At 43.3% G+C, this 20064-nt stretch overlaps 1 protein-coding gene across 1 annotated transcript; it reads left to right on the forward strand.

Annotated features, from left to right (window-relative positions):
• Window positions 1–135: 135 nt before the first annotated feature.
• On the forward strand, window positions 136–14303 carry Neurochondrin (neurochondrin). The gene is made up of 8 exons (XM_080268889.1): window positions 136–718; window positions 2235–2349; window positions 4497–6834; window positions 10221–10323; window positions 11594–11777; window positions 12177–12293; window positions 13374–13510; window positions 13960–14303. Exons 1-8 carry the CDS (start codon window positions 605–607, stop codon window positions 14161–14163), a joined length of 3312 nt encoding a protein of 1103 aa, XP_080125015.1. The 5' UTR covers window positions 136–604; the 3' UTR covers window positions 14164–14303.
• The last annotated feature ends 5761 nt before the right edge of the window (window positions 14304–20064 follow it).

Here is a 20064-nt window from a genome sequence, read left to right on the forward strand (position 1 = left end):
GTCGTTAGTGTTTGAAGGTAGTTTGTCCAATTAACGAATCTCTTTGGCAGTTTATATCCCTTCTAGGTTACAGTGGGATTTTATATTATTAAAAAAAGCACAATATTTTGTTATCAGTCTTTTTCATCCATATTGTGACCAGGTTCAATATTTTACGGCTGTTTCTTTACGTGACAGGTAGGTACTGAGTGGTAGAGTGTTGTGGTAGAGAGTGTGGTAAGTCAGAGGTGGTTTGTTGTGGTTTGAGGTCATTCGGTAGTTTTGTCTGCCATTATTGAGAGCATTGAGGTTTTAAGTTACACGGCAGTTCCTTCTTGTCTTGAGTGGTAGTTTATTGTGGTAGTTAGCCTGTAAGTGAGTGGTTGGGTGTCATTTGAGGTCATTCAGTAGTTACATGTGCTTTAATTGAGTGCAGTGAGTGGTGGTTTGTTGTGGTAGTGTGTTAGAGAGGTAATTTGAGGTCGTTAATTTGTTAGGGAGTAATTTGGTGTGGTCGTTAGCGTGTTAAATCAGAGGTAGTTTGGTGTCGTTTGAGGTCATTGTGTAGTACCCTCTCCGTTTATTGAGTGCACTGAGAGGGCGTTGTTGCTGCTGTTGTTGGGGAATGTCTAGTGCGCTGGATGGTCTGGGTGGTGGTGGCGGCATCAACACAATCATCTTCGACCTCGACAACACGCTGCTACACACCACCGAGCTCGACCAGGCCGCTTGTACTCAGGTAAACAGACACCTGGATTTTGTTCTGTCTGTCTGTCTCTCTCTAAACTGTTGACTAAAATGTTCACTGCTTTCGACCCATTTTTTTATACTGGATTCATTCATGCTCTCTCTCTCTGTCTGTCTGTCTCTCTCTCTCTCTCTGTCTCTCTCTCTCTCTCTCTCTCTCTCTCTCTCTCTCTGTCTCTGTCTCTCTCTCTCTCTCTCCAACCAATAAAATGTCAAACAGAAAAAGATATACCATAAATATTACAAGGTTGTGTGAGGTAAACATCAAGACATTTGACGGTTAAATGTATAGAGGGATCGTAAACACTACAGGGTTGAGTGTGTGTGTGGGTGCGGGTGGGTGTATGGGTGTGTGTGTGTGTGTGTGAGGGTGCGGGTGGGTGTATGGGTGTGTGTGTGTGTGTGTAGGTGCGGGTGGGTGTATGGGTGTGTATGTGTCTATGGGTGGGTGGTTTTGTGGGTGTGTGTGTGTGTGTGTGTGTGGGTGGGTGTGTATAGTGCTTGGTAATTTTATGCATTTTTTAGGAAACTGATGAAAAACTTTATTAAGGAAGACATTTATTAATTGTATTATTATTATTAGGTTTATATCCAAGGGGTGGTTGGGGTTTATTGCTCACGTACCGCCACTCAGGGATGCGTGAGGCTGGTCACTCTCATCTTAAATGTCAGGACCAGCTTGCCTAGCCCCGGGCTCCTACTCTCCTCATGGGGTAGTGTAGGATTGGATGATGAATGAATGAATATTAATATTTTCTTTGAGTTTTTATTTTTTGAGAAGGATTGAATGTCTTTCCACATGGATGGTAATAGACTAGATAATCCATTCCCTGAGTAGAACTATTTGTGTGTGCTGGAGATGGGTGCCTTCATGTGGTGGCACTGATATAACAGAGCCGATCCACTGCCTGGTGATACATGAAAAAAGGAAAAAGAGACTGAGGACTGGTATAGGATAGCAAGAACTGATATAACCCCCCCCCCCTCGTTACTGCGTGGCTGTGGTTGTTATCGTTAAGTCCCGCAATCTCTTATCACACGCCCTTGATCCCTGATTGGATGAGGTAAACGCAACACTCCATCTGCCCTTGTGGTCTGACTCAGCACCTTACTACACTGCCAGCCCCAGGACACCTAGTAGTAGTAGTAGTAGTAGTGATAATAGTAGTAGTAGTTGTGGGGGTGTAGTAGTAAAAGTAGTAGTAGTAGTAGCAGTAGGAATAATAATAATAATAATAATAATAATAAAAATCCAAGGGGTGGTTGGGGTTTATTGTTCATGTAATGCCACTCAGGGACGAGTGAGGCTGGTCACTCTTATCTTAAATGTCAGGACCAACTTGCCTAGCCCCGGGCTTCTATGCTCCTCATGGGGCAGCACTGGGTTAGGTGATGGATGGAACAATAATAATAATAATAATAGTTAAAATAATATACCTGTAATAATAAAAATAACTAATACTGTACAGGTATTAATGATAATCATATTGTATCGTTCATTTGTACAGGTATTATATCGTATCGTTTATAAACGCTCCAACCTGCTTGCGTGCATCGGCCTTGGCCACCTTACTGCAGTTCTCTACTTTCGCTCATTTCCTGGCAGCCTCCCTATTCAGTCTTGTATTCCAGAGGTCACACTGTATGACCTTGTTCCAGGTTTTTTTTTGGTCTGCCTCTTACAACTCTACCTCTGACGTTGACACTTCTCACTTTCCACTCCCAGTTGTCATCTTCCGTCCTCTCAACATTCCCAAACCGTCTCAATTAACCCCTCTTCATCACAACACCAATACACTGCAGTCCCATCCTTCCTCTCATCTCTTCAGTCGCAATCCGAATCCCCTCAGGCCTTGCATTCAAGGATGCACTACACATCCATCTAATCATTGTCATTTCTATATGAGCCAATGAATATCCTCTTCCTTTACTACCTAGGTCTCACTTCCATACAGCTTTACACTCCTAACATGCCATGGACAGTGGTCCCTTAGCAGAGAGAGAGAGAAAGCCATCTGTCAGTAGAGGCAGCAGCTCCCTGAACTTCTTCCAACCTCTCCTCACTCTTGCCACAGAGCTGGCTTCATCTCCACCTCCAGCACATAACTATCTATCTATCTATCTATTGCCAGGCGCCTCAATCCCGTTTTGGGGTGGCCACAAACAAATCACCTCCAAGTCGCCCTGTCCCCTGCCATTTCACTGCCCTGCTCCCAACTCACACACCCCCTCTCTCATATACCTCTCCACCCCATCCCTCCATCTCATCCCAAATAACAAAACTTCCACACAATCAAAAGACTCAGCAAGATCAATCCCTTCATGTTTGACAGTGTTTACATGCTCTCTCTGCCATAACCACCCTACCCAGCCACTCCTCCAAGCCAAGCCTTCTCATTGCCCACTTCACCACCTCTCTAGGGACTCTGTCAAAGGCCGTCTCCAAATCAACAAAAACAAAGTACAGATCCCTTTTCTTTCCTGTATATTTTTCCTGAAGCCGTTGAACAATGAATATGGCATCAGTGGTCCCCCTACCTGGCATAAACCCAAACTGCATCTCATCAATATTCACTCTTTCTCTAATCATACCTTCTAGAACTCTCTGCATTACCTTCATTATCTGATCTGAAAGCTTTATACCTCTATAATTTCCTCTTTCCAGGGCATCACCCTTCCTCTTGTACACATTTACAATTACACTCTTCAGCCAGTCATCTGGGACAACACACACATATGTAATCATATTTGTTAAATCAGTAACTAACTTCACTCGGATGCAAATAATCTCAGTTGTGAGTAAAATGTGAACAATGAGTGATAAAGAATTGTCAGTGTGGTTGTACTTAGTAAAACTAGTGCATTTGCACAAACTTGGCTGATGTAGTCAGATTAGAGAGTTGATTGCACTAGTAATCAGAGACAGTCATTGCTTTCCCTTACCGAATTTCATGGAGTCATGACTGGCATTCATGTTTTGTGAGTGGCAACGTTCCTGTGGGTGAAAATAGACAGGCTATTCGTAAAAACCCTAATGAGCCTAAGCTAAAAATTGACATGAATTATGTATAATTACTGTGTGGACAAAAGAACTGAAAATGTGTTATATGATGTAGAATGGAGAAATGGAAAAATGTCAGATGGATGTGGTTGTATATGTACATTGTACATGGATAGCAAGCCATCAGATGTCATATATACAAGCTTAAGGCTGATTCGGATGAAGAAGACAATAAAGGATATGATAAACGAGGAGAGCAGTACACTGGGAGTGCAGAGGAAGGGTGCTTTCCTTCTCTTTCTTGCCTTTATGCATTTGTGATGACCACTTCCCTGCTAAAATACTAGCCACGCTTTCTCAAGAAACCTTAACATCACCAAAATCATCTTCCGTCTCCTTCCTTCTGTGCAGCACTACTGATGTTTGCCTTCTTAGTCATGCAGGTGGAGGGGAGGGACTGAGGCAGTTGGAGGAACGTGGAGGGACAGAATAGCCTTGAGGCGATCTTGTAAAACATTATCCCCTGTCCTTGCTTCTCAGGAAAGAGCAAGACTTCGGAGACAATGATGATGATAGCAATAAAGATCCATGTACATTATAAGTACTGTGAACTACTGTATAAAGAACTGTAAATCTCATAGTTTACAGAAGAAAACAGTATTGATGGTGGCTGTGTGGCAGTGTTGCATGTTGAGATAAGTACCCTAAGCTAGAAGCACTGCTCCTGCCCAGGCCTGTAAACCTACAGTTGATGTTCATTTGTTTTCAGTTGTTGGTAGAAGAAGTTTGGTAGATTTGGGCGCAATGGCCAGCTGTGGCGATGATGGGTCGTCAAGTCCTGAGGGGCCCCCGGCTGACAGCACCTCAGACCACATGGACTCTGAGGCCAGCGAGAGTCGCGCCGATACCGGACCCATCGCCCCGCTGACTCTCGCCGGACCCTTCGATAGGGCCGTGGTCATGCTGAGGCGGGCCAAGAGCGACACGGAGAAGTTTGCGGCACTCCTGATGGTGACCAAGTTGATTAAGGCCGAGGAGTTGGACGAGGGAGGGAAGAAGGCGCTGCTAGATGCCGTGGGTTTGCCCTTCCTGGCCCGTATGTTAATGACGCGTGATGTGCCTGAGGGTTGTCCCCCGTCTATGTTCAAATCCATCGCCCTCACTGTCCTCACCTGCTTCATATCCTCGTGTCAAGGCAGCCCGGCCTTGCACGAGCTGATCCCCACGCTGACCGAGATCATAGCCAACCCAGAGCTGCACGAAACAGATTTGACGCTGATCAAAGACGCCTTCCACTGCCTCAAAACTGTGGTGTCCGAGAAGAGTGGGAGGAAGGCCGTTATAGACTTTGAAGCAATAGGGTCCCTGGTGGATGCGTACACTACGGAGAGTATGTATTGTGACGATGCCATAGAGGTGATCATGGCGGTGGTTTCGGAGGAGGGGTCACGTACTTGGGAGGACGAACCGGAAGCCTTTACCAAACTGATGAACCACATGGGCAAGGAGTTTGCCGGGAACCACGATGAGCGTAAGTTTGTCCTGTGCAACCACCTCACGTACATGCTGCAGAGCCTCCCTTGGCCCCCTGGGGAAGTGGGACAGCCGGAGTGGAAGGAAAACTTGCATATTGGGTTATCAGATGTAATATTGAGCAAACTGGGACAGGAACAGAGGATCCAGGGACTGAGGCTTGCAGGTGCTGCCATGGAGAGTCTGGGAGTGCCTTGGGTCCTGCAGATAGAGTCCGAAGCAGTCTCGTCCAGGAAGACCAAAGGCAGACAACTATTGCTCATGATGGTACACCTGTCATGCATCGAGGTGCGCATGAGCCTGGAAGATCGGACGTTCGAGGAGGCCGTGGCCCTCGCCTCGCCAACCACAGCATGTTACACTATATTGGAGATTGCCATAATATTTCTAGTCAATGGTGCTGTTGATTTTGAGCAGAAGCAGAAGCAGCAGTTATACGCTGCTCTCAAAGGTGCCTTCAATGCTGTCCTTGCCTTCTTACAGGATGCTTCAGTAGATGATGCCTTCTTAGAAAACCCAAAGAATCTCATGTTTGTCTGTGCAACTATTCGTGTTTTGGGTGCCTGGCTGGCGGAGGAGACGGAGGCCAACAGGGAGGGCGTGTACCAGACCATCCCCTTCATAATTAAGATCTGTAAACACAACTTTGACCACAATAAAAAATTCCTGAAGCCAAAGAAAAAATGTCAGTCCAAGTCGTGGTCCAGAGACGAGAGTAAGGATCGTCTGCCGGACATCCTGCGCTTCCTTCTTCCGGGTCTTTGCCATCTGACGGCCGAGGACACCCCACGTACCATCCTCCTCGAACTCCAGCTTGAGACCCTCCTCTACGACTACTTCACCCACCACTGGAACAACATCAAGGAGGTGTTTGGCCCTCAGGCTAAGGAGGAGGACTGCCAGATCTCTATGGACAAGGTATACTCTGCCAGTGAGGCCATGGGCACCATCAGCAACATCTTCATGAACATAGTGGTGCAGGAGCCGGACCGAGTCAAGGCAAACGTGTTCTACTACTCCCTCCTGAAATTCATCTTCAACAAAGTGCCGGATATTCCACCTGAGGTATGCCATCTCAAGCTCAGCGGGAACCTGTGTATCCTCGGCCTGATGATCCTCCGCCACCAGCACCCAAACGTCAAGAGCACGGACTTCACGATTTTCAGGTTCGTGCAGTCGACGGTGCGTTTTCTGTGGGACGCGCACAACGTGGAGGAAAGCCAGGACTACTCCACGCTGGTGGTGTCTTCAAAGTACGAGCATCACTGGGGCAACCTGATGGACCTGTGGTTCCTGGGAATGCACACGCTGAGTCTCCTTTTGCCGACCATCCCCTGGCTCAGCGACTTTCTGTTGGAGAGCGAGTGGCCACAGACGATCGTGGCCACACTTCTGATGGTTCGGGAGGGAGGCATGGATCCCGGGCTTAAGAGTGCCATGGAGGACTTCCTCTGCCTCCTAGCCCGCTCCTCCAAACCAGCGTACAACACCCTACAAGAGAAGGGAGTGGAGCAAGTGTGTAGGAACCACAAACTGCAGGACCTGTCAACGGTATTTAATGTGAAGCTGTGGTAGCACTGAACCCCTGGCAGTGCATAGGTGGAGACTCCTTTCACCCACAATGCCTGACTTAGTGATTTTGTAGTGGAGTGTGAGTGGCTGGTGACTCTCATTGCCTCTGTTAATGGTCCAAGAGGGAGACACAGGGCAGTATTGGAGTGTGGTTAGGAAGCTCACTAACACCTCTTCCTTACTGGTTTATTTCAGATTCTTTTCACCTCTTCCTTACTGGTTTACATCTGATTTTACTCCATTACTGTATTCCTCTGTGTTATTCATGCAATCTATGGTGATATTACAAAGATACCGGAAGCAAATCTGAGGATATTCTTGAGTAACTTGGAAAATAAATCATTGAGGAAGAGGTGCTTGGGATAGTTTGAAAAATAAATCGTTAAGGAAGAGATGCTAGGGAGCTTCCTTACCCGACCAGAAATTGGGCTATGAAATGGGATCCTGGACTGTAATGGAGATAGTGGAGTTCTTTTGCCCACACATGGTACACTTTCAAAGCAACTTTCATTTTGAGAGAGAGGGAGAGAGAGAGAAAGGGAGGGAGGGGGAGAGAGAGCAGCCATAGACTCCCGTAACCTCTGCGAATGTTGTCCGAGAGTTCTTCAAATCTGTCATGAGGAGAATTAATTTGTCTGGAGTTAGTATGCATAAAATTGACAACGTGGCGCATCAGTAGAGGAGAAGTGGATGAGGAAAATTGCTAAAAGGTTGGAGGGGAGGAAATGGTTGTGGTACAGTAGGTATGATAAGGAATGGTAGGTGATAAGAAAGGTAGAATGGTAGGTAGAGAGTAAGAGCATGGGAAATGGGTGTGGTAAGTATCATGAGGAGATGGTGAAAGTGGTAGTGGTAGAATGGTAGATAGAAGTTGGGAGAAACATGGAAATGGTTGCGGTAAAGTAGAATGAGGAATGGTACCTAGTAAGGGATGGTGGCAATGGTAGAATGGTAGGTAAGAAGTAAGGAGAATCTTGGAAATGGCAGTGGTATAATAATCTTGTGGAATGGTACATGGTATTAATGGTAGCAGTGGTAGAATGGTAGATGAAAGTAGGCAGGTAGAATGGTAGATATGAAATGAAGAAGCTAAAGATTCTGGATATGAGTGAAATGACTATTGGGGATTGTCAGTAAGCCTTTTCCAGTGAGATGAGTGAGGTGGTGTGGTGGTGATGAGAAAGAGAGAGTGGGAAAGGGGTTGTCGTACTGAAGAGGTTGATTTAAATGCTATTAACGCATATCGTGTGAGATGTGTAGTGTAATGAGTGTAGTAAAGGAACAGAAAAAAAGATTGGAGTATTATTATTATTATTATTATTATTATTACAGTATTATTGACTCGGATATGTTTATGTGAAGCTACAGAACTTGGTGAATATTTTTGGCATATCAGATCGAGCCAGGATTCCGGGGACTTGAATGATGAGTGAATGGAAGCGTGGCCCATTGGATAGGGTGGTAGAGGAGGTCTGGATGATGATGATGATGATGATGATGATTATTATTATTATTTTATTATTATTATTATTATTATTATTATTATCATCATCATCAGATCTGAATGAAATCATCTGGTTCATAGCTTAAACAAATTGAAAAAGGTATCAGTTTATTTAAAAGATAATAGAATGTTTAAAAATTTATAGTTATAGATTCAAAATTCATCATTACGTTTCCTGTAAGTTTAAAATACATTTGAACTTGAATTTGCAAAAATGAAAAGCTATCCAAAATTGAAAGTTGTCTCTCTCTCCATCATTGGGTTGGGATGATGATGATGATGATGATGATGATGATGGTGGTGGTGGTGATGACTGTTATGCTGAAGGGTGTGCTGGCTGGCTGTGTGTGTGTGTGTGTGTGTGTGTGTGTGTGTGTGTGTGTGTGCCAGTAGTGTTGCGTACATAGCTTAACATCAACAGTGAGAACAAGGCCGTGATTCATAATATTTTGTTAACATTGAGAAGAAAGTTGCCTCATGTATGCAGACTCAGCACACACACACACACACACACACACACACACACACACACACACACACACACACTAAAGGACTACCAAGGGGTTAATATTCACCTATGTACAAACACCATTATGCATGTACATCACCGTGGGGGCAGAATGTACAGTACAGTACTTTTGTAGCTTCCGGTTGTACACTTGCTCCTTAAACTGCAAAGTGGAGCGGAGACCCTTAATTATTGACGATTTTTGGAGTACACTCGACCCTCTAATGGGCTAATTGGGGAGAAGCCAATTCTGATAAAACCAATAGCCTATTATATCCGATGTTCACCCCCCCAGGTTGGATTTCAGGCACATGTGTAGAAGTAAATGAGTACAGCAACATATTCTTGTACTCAGAGTGTAATCTATACTCATTTTACACTAACCTGGCCCAGAATGTCACCCTCTTGCTGCTTATTTCACATCCCTGTCACAGCACTTCTTCATGACTAGTACAGTATTAGTATAGTGTGTCATTACAACTCAAGTGATCATGATGGGGAGAGGGCAATGTCAGGCCAGGTTGGAGTACAAAGGGTAGGAAACACATGGACTGTCACCCACTGCACCCCATTTATCAGACATTGCTTGTTATGGCCGATGGAAGTTTAGTGACCCTTGTAGTATCCATAAAACCCAGCACCCAGTCTGTTGAGGTATGTTAAATCGAGGTTTTACTGTATTTGCCGATGATGGAATGTATTTGGCCTTCCTGTATGGTTGCTGACTGCATTTACCAATATGGGATGCAGGCTAACCATACATATTGACCACAGACTCTCCCTAAATGACCACCATAAATTCAAATGACTCATAAATTCTAGGGTTTGCTCTCCACTTTCCAATTTAGGTTGAAGCACGCGAATATTATTTTCAGACCCCCATACGCCTCGTGGGGGATGATTATGGATTCACTGTGACTATATTTATTTTTATTTTATTTTCTATTCAAACAAGCTCATAAAAGTCTCTGTAACTACTCTGCTCTACTGTTTTCACCTTAACTTGGCCCAAAAATTGCCATCTCCATATTGAATACAGAGTTGTAGTAATAGCACCATATTTAGTGTTAATCTGTTGCTACAGCTTGGCATGCAAGGTGGAGACACGGCAATTATAGGCCAAGTTAGAGTAATGAAGGTATAGGAGGCATCAGTGTTGCTCTATATATATGGACTTTTTTTTATTTTACAGCCTAGCCTCATACCCCTACACATTAACAGGGGGATATTCTCTCTCTCTCTCTCTCTCTCTCTCTCTCAAGTTATACACATTGATTTTTTGGAGGGGGGAGGGGATCAAGGTTAATGAAAAAGTTTTTGTGGTGATGAGTAGTTTCCCATTTTCTTTGTGTGGGATTTTATTTTTGAATTTACAGCGCCGTGTGTTTGGAATCCTGCATCGCTATTGTTTATTTTGTATACAGTGTTGTAAATAAAGGTGCATTTGTACTTGTGTATGGAACTCCTGTGTGTGTGGGTGTGGGTGTGTGTGTGTGTGACTCATTCTCTGCTGAATAAATCATCTGGTGTTTGTTGCTGGAATAGAGTACTGTATTAAGCTGAGTTTTTTTTTAATGCAAGGAAGAAGGAACCAAAGCCTAGAAGCCTTCAAGATTGTTCCCCCCAAGAAAAAAGAAAAACAATACAACAGAGAGCAAAATTCAAGATCTGTTCAGTTTGAGTTGCCTGCACACAGTGTTCAAAAGACTGGAGGTTATAGGCAGTAGGAAATACAGACAGAGGGAGACATTTCCAGAGTTGACCTGTTGCATACATGAAGGATTGGAAGGAAAGACTAACTCTTGCATTGGAGAGTCGGACAGAAAAGGGATGAGAGTTTGTTGCTAGATGGGTGCTGGCCCTTAAAAAAAATAACTTGATAAAAGTCCATGAAAGGAGGAGTTTGGGGCTGTTTGTCTAGGAAACAGTTGTATGAAGATGAAGTGAGTTGGTGAGGACATGAAAGAATGACACCAGACTGGAAAGTGTCTGGAAAAAAGGAAGGAAAAGAATGAAAGAAACAGCTAATCTAGTATGGTAGGTCTGCATCAATGTATGGAGAGGAAAAAAACAGCGCAACAAATATAGCAGGTGTCCATCACAGTGTTTAGATTAAGAGAATGGAGAGAAAGAAAGCAAATGTTGTTGGTCTGCAGCATAGTGTGGAGACCAGAAAACATATATGTAGAGAGAGAGAAAAACTAATTATGGTAGGTCTTCATCATAGTGTGGAGACCTAAAGAAATATATATCATGAGACTGAAGAGGTTAACTTGAGGTTAAAGATGGGGGAAGGGCAGCAAAATGGTAGGGTACAGGGTGACATGAAGGATTGGGCTGTGAGTTGGAGGGGAGGGCAGTGAAATGGCAGGGGACAGGGTGACATGGAGGACTGGGGTGTGACTTGAGGGGAAGGGCAGTGAAATGGCAGGGGACAGGGTGACATGAAGGACTGGGGTGTGAAATGGCAGGGGACAGGATGACATGAAGGACTGGGGTGTGACTTGAGGGGGAGGGCAGTGAAATGGCAGAGGACAGGGTGACATGAAGGATTGGGCTGTGAAATGGCAGGGGACAGGGTGACATGAAGGACTGGGCTGTGACTTGAGGGGGAGGGCAGTGAAATGGCAGGGGACAGGGTGACATGGAGGCAATTTGTTTGTTGCCGCCCCATACGAGATTAAGTCATCTGGCTGTAGATAGATAGATAGATGGAAATATATTGGTTTTTCATCTCGTATTGTCCCAGGTGTCGCAATGGCTGGCCGAGCAGGGCGTGAGCAGAGAGCAGAGTCAGCAGATCACTCAGGACTTTCTGCGCAAATACCGAGAAGCGCCGGCCCCTCCACACAACACAGACCAAGTGGGTTTGGATTTGTGGAGGAGGAATATCTGGGCTGCCGTGCTGCCTTCAGAATACCTGCATCTGTTAGGTGAGTGGTTGGGTGGGGGTAGTACCATCCATCTTTCTATCTATCCGTAAATCTATCTGTTTATCTATCTGTCTTTCCATCCATCCATCTATCTGTCTAACAGTGAATCAGCCAGTCAGTCAGTCAGTCAGTATCTATATGTCTGTAGCTGTCCATATCTGTCTATCCATCCACCCATCCATCCAGGACAGTGAAATGGCAGGGAACAGGGCGACATGGAGGGATGAAGTAGAGAGGTATATCAGAAAGGGGTGTAAGTTTGGGGGAGGGCAGCGATATGGCAGGACAGGATGACATGGAGGTGACTTGTTTGTGGCCACCCCTTATGGGATGAAGGCATCTGGCTATAAGTAGACAGATAGATCACTGAGGTATAACAAAGATCGCGTGTCTTTTCAGATGATGTTTTCTCCGTGTGGAAACGTGAGCGGTTGTCGAAACTGTCGTTGGATCCACCAGTGACTGATATGCTGGATGAATTAGCCAGTAACTTCAACCTTGGCCTGATCACTAATGGTAAAGTGTTATTATTACTATTATTATTATTATTATTACTATTGTTATTGTTATTATTATTAGCAGTAGTAGTAGTAGTAAATACGTTTTTTTTTTTTTTTTTTTTTTTTTTTTAAATCCTCCTTCTGTCAGGTCTTATCTTACTCATGCCCTGTCTCATCCCATCTTTCAGTGGGGAAAGAGGTCGGAATGATAATGATGGTGTTTTTATATGGTGGTGTTTTGGTTCTTCATGCCGGATGACCTTACTCAGCCCAGAAAGACCTCTCCTAGTGATGTAATTAATTATCCGTGGCATTAAATACCTTCCTAATGCATAGAAAATAATAATCTAGACTTCAAATATACAGTATTATTATTATTATATTTTGTTTCAAGGAAGAAGGAACCAAAGGCCTGCATAATTGTTCCCTAAAATAAATAAATAAATAAATAAAAAGAAGTAACAGTATAGGTATTAGTAGTAGTTCCTGTTCCCCCAGTGGACTGCAGGCTTATGTTACCTTCTTCCTTCAGTTCACCATCCTCCTTTCAGTGAATAGTGAAGGAGTAAAGGGGCATTAGTATAACCAGGCAGTGGATCCGACCAGTCCTGTACAGTAGTATGTGCCACCCCATGCAGGCACCCCTCTCCAGCACCCTAGTGATGAGCTAAAATGGATGAACTGTGTGGGGAAGGAGGGTTAGGGCCATGATCATGCTGAAGGTGATTTGTAGGTTGATGATGATGATAATGATGATGGTGGTGGTTGTGATTATGATGATGATGGTTGTGATGATGATATTTATGGTGATGATTGGTATTATATTTGTAATGATGTTGATAATGATGAAGGTAATGATTATTTTATTTGTAATGATGGTATTGCTGGTGATGATGCTTATGATGTTTATGGTGATGATTTTGATGATGATGATGATGATGATATTGATGGCGATGATTTTCATATTAATGGCGATTATGATATTTATATTTGTGATGATAATGATACCAGTGGTGATGATTTTGATGATGATGATGATGCTAGTAAGGACAATGATGATTTCCCTTTACTGATTTTATTTTTGTAACTGGTGCAGGTCCGTCAGTGGCCCAGTGGGAGAAGATCACGGAGAGCGGCTGTGAGAAGTATTTTGACGCCATCGTAGTGAGCGGCGACACCGGTGTGGAGAAACCCAGCAAAGATATATATGATGTGGCATGTGATGAGCTGCAGGTGGGTGGGTGTGGGTGTGGGTGTGGGTGGGTGGGGGTGATTTTTTTGGGGGGATCTCTTTCACTTTTTCCTTTTATTTAGTAATAGAGAATTGGACATGATGATGATGATGATGATGATGATGATTTTGAAGATGATTATTTTGGTGGGGATGAAATAGGACATTAATAATAACAGAAAATAAACAGTAATAATAATAATGAGTAATGATAATGAAAATAATAATAATAATAGTAGTAGTAGTAGTAGTAGTAATAATAATAATAATAATAATAATAATAATAATAGCCATATATCCTCAGGTAGCAGCAGCTGAGTGTGTGATGGTGAGAGACAAACTTGAGATGGATATAGTTTGATTGATTGACATTGGTTGATTGACTGATTGTTTGGGCAGTTGATTGATTAAATGCTTGATTGACTTACTGATTGAGAGGTTGATTCGGCAGGTGGCAGCAGCAGAGTGTGTGATGGTGGGGGACAAGCTGGAGACGGACATCAAGGGTGGGGTGAATGCCGGCGTGGGGGCGACGGTGTGGATCAACGGGAAGAAGAAGACCGTCACCGGTGAAGTGCGGCCGGACTTCACCATCCCCTGCGTTACTAACCTCACCCACGTCCTCGAAAAACTGGTGGACGACCCCAAGATTTAACAGTCTTATATTTCATAGCTGTTTTGTCCATTCCGGCTCATTAATAATTTTTTGGGAGGGGGAAGGGGGGGTATACAATCAAACTTCACCCTCCCCTGCGTCCATCAGCCCACTGGCATCCTCGAAAATCTGTCTGAGGACCCGAAGATTTAGTATTTGCTCTACTATATTTAATTTTCTGGTTTTGGCTTATTTTAGCGTATGATTTTTTTTGGGGGGGAGGGTAGAGGGGAATATTCAGTCAAACTTCGCCTTCCTGTGTGTCACTTCGGCTCACTGGCATCCTCAAAAAACTCACCCTGGACCCAAAAGTCTTGGTATACTTCTTGTTCATTTTCTCTCTCTTTGTTTTTTTTTTTTCCATTTACAAAAACATTATTATATACAATGAACGTGGCCATGCATGAGGAGGGGATGGGACGATGGCGCTTTGCTGTGGTCATTCTTTCAAACTTTCTCCGTCCCCTTTCTGGATACCTCTTGTGTAAGTGGGGAAGACGATGGTGTTGATGTTAATGATGATGTTAATAGTAATGATGTGATGCGATGTTGATGGTGGTGATGATGGTGGTGTTGATGTTAATGATGGTTATTTTGGTGATGATGGTAATGATGATGATGATGGTGGTGATGATGATGATTGTTTGCGCAGGGAACATGGCATTTAAACATAAACAGTATTAGTGGTTCCTGTTTACATAGTGTTAAGATGATGATGGTGATGATGTTAATGATGATAGTAATAATGATGATGATGTTAATAATGATGATGATGTTAATAATGATGATAATAATAATAATGTTAATAATAATGATGATGTTAATACTGATAATGATGATGGTAATGTTAATAATGATGATGATGTTAGTGATGATGATAATGTACATAAATTTCTCTCTCTGTTTTAAGCAGAGGCTGTGGCATTATTTTTGTATATTGTATCGTCATATCAACCAACGAGGCAGTTAAAGATTCGTTATAAATTTCATACTTGGTGTTCAGTTTAGCTAGTTATGATGATGATGATTATTGTTATTATTTTTATTATTATTATCATTATTATTATTAGTAGTAGTAGTAGCAGTAGTAGTAGTAGTAGTAATAGTAGTAGTAGTAGTAATAGTAGTAGTAGTACAGTATTGGTATCAGAGTTATTATTATTATTATTATTATTATTATTATTATTATTTTAGTAACATACCTGGCATATTCCAGTAAGGTTGTTATAAATCAGGGAACATAACATTGCTTCTATACATTCTCTTAGCAACACAGGCATTTAGACGGACATTACAGGTGCATTGTTACCCACGACATTGCAATTTTCTCTCTCTCTCTCTCTCTCTCTCTAGCAAGGAACTCGGCATTATTTTTCATATACTGTATATAGCTTTAGCAAGAAGCAGGGCATTTAGAATTGAGGTATACAGTAGACCCTTGCTTTAATGGACCTTGGTAGATTTAACAGACGCTAAACCTCAATAGACCAGGTGTCGGATTTAACTGACACCACGAAGACCTCGGTAGACCAGATGTTGGACTTAACGGACACTACGAACGCCACTGGACTTCCATCGGCCAAAACAAACCACATCCTTTAAATGGGGTGCAGTGGGTGGCAGTCCATGTGTTTCCTACCCTTTGTACTCCAACCTGGCCTGACATTGCCCTCTCCCCGTCATGATCACTGAGTTGTAATGACACACTATACTAATACTGTACTAGTCATGAAGAAGTGCTGTGACAAGGATGTGAAATAAGCACCGGGGGGGTAAAATTACAAGCCAGGATAGTATAAAATGGTATAGTTTACATTTCAAGTACTAGAATGTGTTACTGTTTACTGTGCTCCATTTTATTTTCAAACATGTGCTTGAAATCCCACCTCAGGGGAACCATCTGATATATTGAACCATCGGCTTTTATCAGATCAGGCTTTCCTCCCAATTAGTTCATTATAGCCTGGGTCTGCTGTATATTAAACCTTCCCTATATATTTAGTTGGTGTTCATAATTGCTAGTCTTTAGTTGGTAGCAGTGCACATCGTTCTCCTGTAAAGGTGTTTGATTCTGGAGTTGGCCGTGAAGGAATACGTTTGTTTTAGTTCAGTTAAGGTGCTGCAAATGTGCCAGACTCAGAACACAGAGAAATTGGAGGTGTTGGTTTGTTTTATTGGTTTATAAAGGTTCCATCTTGCCTACGTGTGTCAGCCCCTGGTGTACTGGTTCTTTGTGAAGTAGTGTACCTTCCCTCTTGGTCACTGTGTTATAACCAGTGGAGCTTTGTACAGTCCCTTCGTGTCAACAAGAGGTTTGGCAGAGGGTTCATGCCCCTCCCTGTAAAACAATTAACTCAAAGACAAGCAGCCGCCCCTGAAGGGATTGTGTCGTTTGGCTATAGATAAATAAAAAGATTTAACTTTGTACCTCTTGTGAGACTTGCAGTGTGGACCATTCAGACCTTCATTGTGTCATATGGAGTCTGCAGTGTGGGAAGGGTGAACAGCAGCTCTCCACACTGCCCCGTCTCTAGCCTCCTTATTCAGCCCCTAATCCCTGAGGTCACACACACTCGTTCTCTTTTTTTAATGACACCTTCAGAGTTCCTCCACCTAACTGTGTCACAAAAATACGAGGTGCTTTGTGGAGGGACTGGAAGCCGCTGTGCATGCAAAATTCCACATTCCCTCCTCTGTTGTCTCAATTTTGATTTCAGTGTTTTTGGAGTTACTGCATGGGGCTACGCAGTTAAGCGTGAGTCGTCACAAAGTAGTGTTTAGGTCAGGTGTGTGTGTGTGTGTGTATGTGTGTGTGTGTGAAGTTCAGTACATGCAGGTCCATTAAACGCGTGGGATATGTTAATGGAGGCCTGCTTTGATAGTGGAAACTCGTATAATGGATTTAAAGGAAAAAAAAAACGCAAAAACTCAAATAATGGACTGGGGAGGGAGGAGGAATACGAGGCTGGTATAACAGAGTACATAACATGTGGTGAAAATAGAGTTTGGTTGACTGACCCTGCTGGCATCAATGAATTTGGATGTAAATTCCTCATTCTTGTATCGTCGGTTTCTCATATACAGTAGCGAATGCTCGTATAACGGCACCCACCCTTATATATATTTGTTTTAATTCTTGCTGCCGTCCGATGATTCTCTTCACCTTTGGAAAGACGCGTTGTAGTGAAGGGGGTCAGAAGCATCCTTTAACCCGTTCAGTATGACAGGGTTTTCTCAAGGTGACTCAGGATGCAGCGAGCAAGAATAAGTTATAAAATACATCATCAGGTTTTTCAGTTTAATTTTTGTTGCTTTTGGACAACTTTATTATTATTATTATTATTATTATTATTATTATTTTTTTTTTTTTTTACCTGGATGAGTCAATATTGCCTTCATCAACCCCTTCATTAGCAGAGGTGTGTCCTATCTATCTATCTATTGCCAGACGCCTCAATCCCGTTTGGGGTGGCCACAAACAAAACGCCTCCAAGTCGCCCTGTCCCCCGCCATTTCACTGCCCTGCTCACAACTCACACCCTTAGCTGAGTAAAAGCATCTAATGTAACGGGAATGAAATATGAATTAGGTTATTGGACTGAACAGGTTAGGGTTCATTGTTGTGTTCAGGACAGATGGTTGGTTCATTTTATGGTTGTGTGGCAGGGTGTGTGGCTGGGTCACGTGCCTGGCTCAGGGAAGATGGACGACCCTGCCTTGCATAGTCCCGGGTCACCCTTTGGCAAGGTGTAGCACCCGTTAGTCCACCAGTAAGGCAGTACATGTACGGTTACCAGCATACCAGGAGGTACGGTACTACCACGGCACTGAAATGGGGTCAAGGTCCAGTAGCTGCCTTGGACAACACACCCAGGCGGGGAACTCAGCCACATTTACCAAGTAGTCAAAGTCTGGGCTAACACAACTACTCATACTAATCTCCCATACACAGTTCAGCCTCTTAGGGGTATGCCACCTCCACATTCCCGACATTTGCCGTGTGGAAGGACCACGTTCTGACTGGCAAGACACTGTCACAGGAAAGTAGCTGCTTGTTTGTGATTGATGGGTCTGCCCAGGAAGACAGACTGGGCTAGAACCACAATGGTTGTGTAATAAATATAAGATTATAACATTGATAAGTCTTTTATGGTGCCAGGGTGGTGTAGAAATACTGTTATAACCCTGTACATCACCACACATATATATAGATGGGACAAGGAGGCGGAACAGCGATGATGATGATGACAGTGATGGTAATGATAATGGTGGTGGTGTGGGAATGGTGATGATATAGTAATAATGATGATTGTAATGACGAACATCAGGAGTCCCTGGCATGTACTTGAAGTATATTGATCCTGAGTGAAAGCTACGACTAAGGTGCCTGAAGAAAGATGCTGAGGTCAAGACAGTTTGAATATCAGTTAAATATCACGATTTTATATTGTTTACTGTTCGGTGTTTATTGTATATAATGACATCAAGAGTATATATATAATTTTTTAGCTCAGTATGTAAAAATGTAGTAATAAATGTTGAAGATTTGAATGTCTTGTTTTGTAGTCATGTTGTGTTGTAGCCCCAGGTTCATCCGTCTGTCTGTCTGTCTGTCTGTCGATCTTTTATCTTTCCATCCATCCATCCTTCCATCAGTCCATCCACCAGTCATCCAGCTATCCACCATCCATCAGTCTATCCATCTAACCATCCTTTCATCCATGCATCAACTGTTGCCTCGTCAGGAGTGTAGGGGTCCTGGGCTAGGTTACTGAGTCCGGACATTAATAAGGTGAGAGTGACAAGCTCTTGGCCACATCCGGTTGGGGTGCCTTAACGCAGAAGTATACTACTACTTCCATTAGTAGTACGGTGCTACTACTACTACTACCACTACGAGCAGTAGTAGTAGCTGCAGCAGCAGTAGTATAGTAATAGTAGTGGTAATAGTAGTAGCAGCAGCAGTAATATAATCGTAGTAGTTGCTGCAGCAGCAGCAACAATAATAGTGTAATCGTCGTAGTTGCTGCAGCAGCAGTGTTGTAAAAGCTGCGGCAGCAGTAGTATGGTAGTAGTAGTAGCTGCGGCAGCAGTAGTATGGTAGTAGTAGTAGCTGCAGCGGTACCAGAAAAGTAGTAGTAACTACAGCAGCAGCAACAGCAGTAGTAGTTATAGTAGCAGCAGCAGCAGTATAGCAACAGCATTTAGGTAGTAGTAGTAGTAGTAGTGGTGGTGGTGGTGGTGGTCCAGGTTCAACTGAAACGTGAACCCAGCGGCCCATAGACTTAAGTTGCCCTCCTGCTGCCCACCATCCACTTATGGGGTATGGCCCAGGGAGGGGGTAAAGGGACGCCCAGGCAATGAAGCCGCCACACGAAGGCGTCCCTCTCCAGCACCTTATCGACTCTTATAGGGTAATTATTTAAAAAAAAAAAAAATCCACGAAGAAGGAATTTCTTAAGATACTTTGTAACCTTCTGCCTAAGCCTTCTACCTGTCTCCTCCAACCAGCGGTCTAATCATTCAGCCTTTTTATGTTAATTAATCCCTAACTTTAGGTAACGACATGTTCCTTTTAAAATGTGAGTTCTGTCATGTTTCTGGATAAATTTGGCTAACCAGCCTGGAATTTTCATAATGAAGGAAATTTGTTAACCTTGTAACCTTCCGCCCCCTAGTCTTCTAACCTGCATCCCATCGTCCTATTCCCTTGCCTTCCTCTAGCATAGTTCTAAATATACGGCCTTTTCGCATCAATTAATCTCTAAAGCTATTGATTAAAGCTAAGTTCTGTTCCTAATTACTTCTATCATATTTCCGTGGAGATGCTATGGCAGTTTGCGACCTGGGATCCACGGAAATTATTAAACTAATTCCGTTTACTTCTATGTCCTGCAACCT

Source organism: Coenobita brevimanus, chromosome 30 (genome assembly GCF_032717465.1).
Source record: "Coenobita brevimanus isolate Jiangsu-jjx chromosome 30, ASM3271746v2, whole genome shotgun sequence".
NCBI classification, from domain to species: domain Eukaryota; kingdom Metazoa; phylum Arthropoda; class Malacostraca; order Decapoda; family Coenobitidae; genus Coenobita; species Coenobita brevimanus.

What these genes read in the sequence shown, in the direction of transcription:
- Neurochondrin (XM_080268889.1), top strand. Translation starts at nt 605, where the DNA reads ATGTCTAGTGCGCTGGATGGTCTGGGTGGTGGTGGCGGCATCAACACA. An exon ending in CAGCCTCCCTATTCAGTCTT is followed by an intron (nt 2,350 to 4,496) that starts GTATTCCAGAGG and finishes ATTTGTTTTCAG; the next exon opens with TTGTTGGTAGAAGAAGTTTG. An exon ending in TGGCATGTGATGAGCTGCAG is followed by an intron (nt 13,511 to 13,959) that starts GTGGGTGGGTGT and finishes TTGATTCGGCAG; the next exon opens with GTGGCAGCAGCAGAGTGTGT.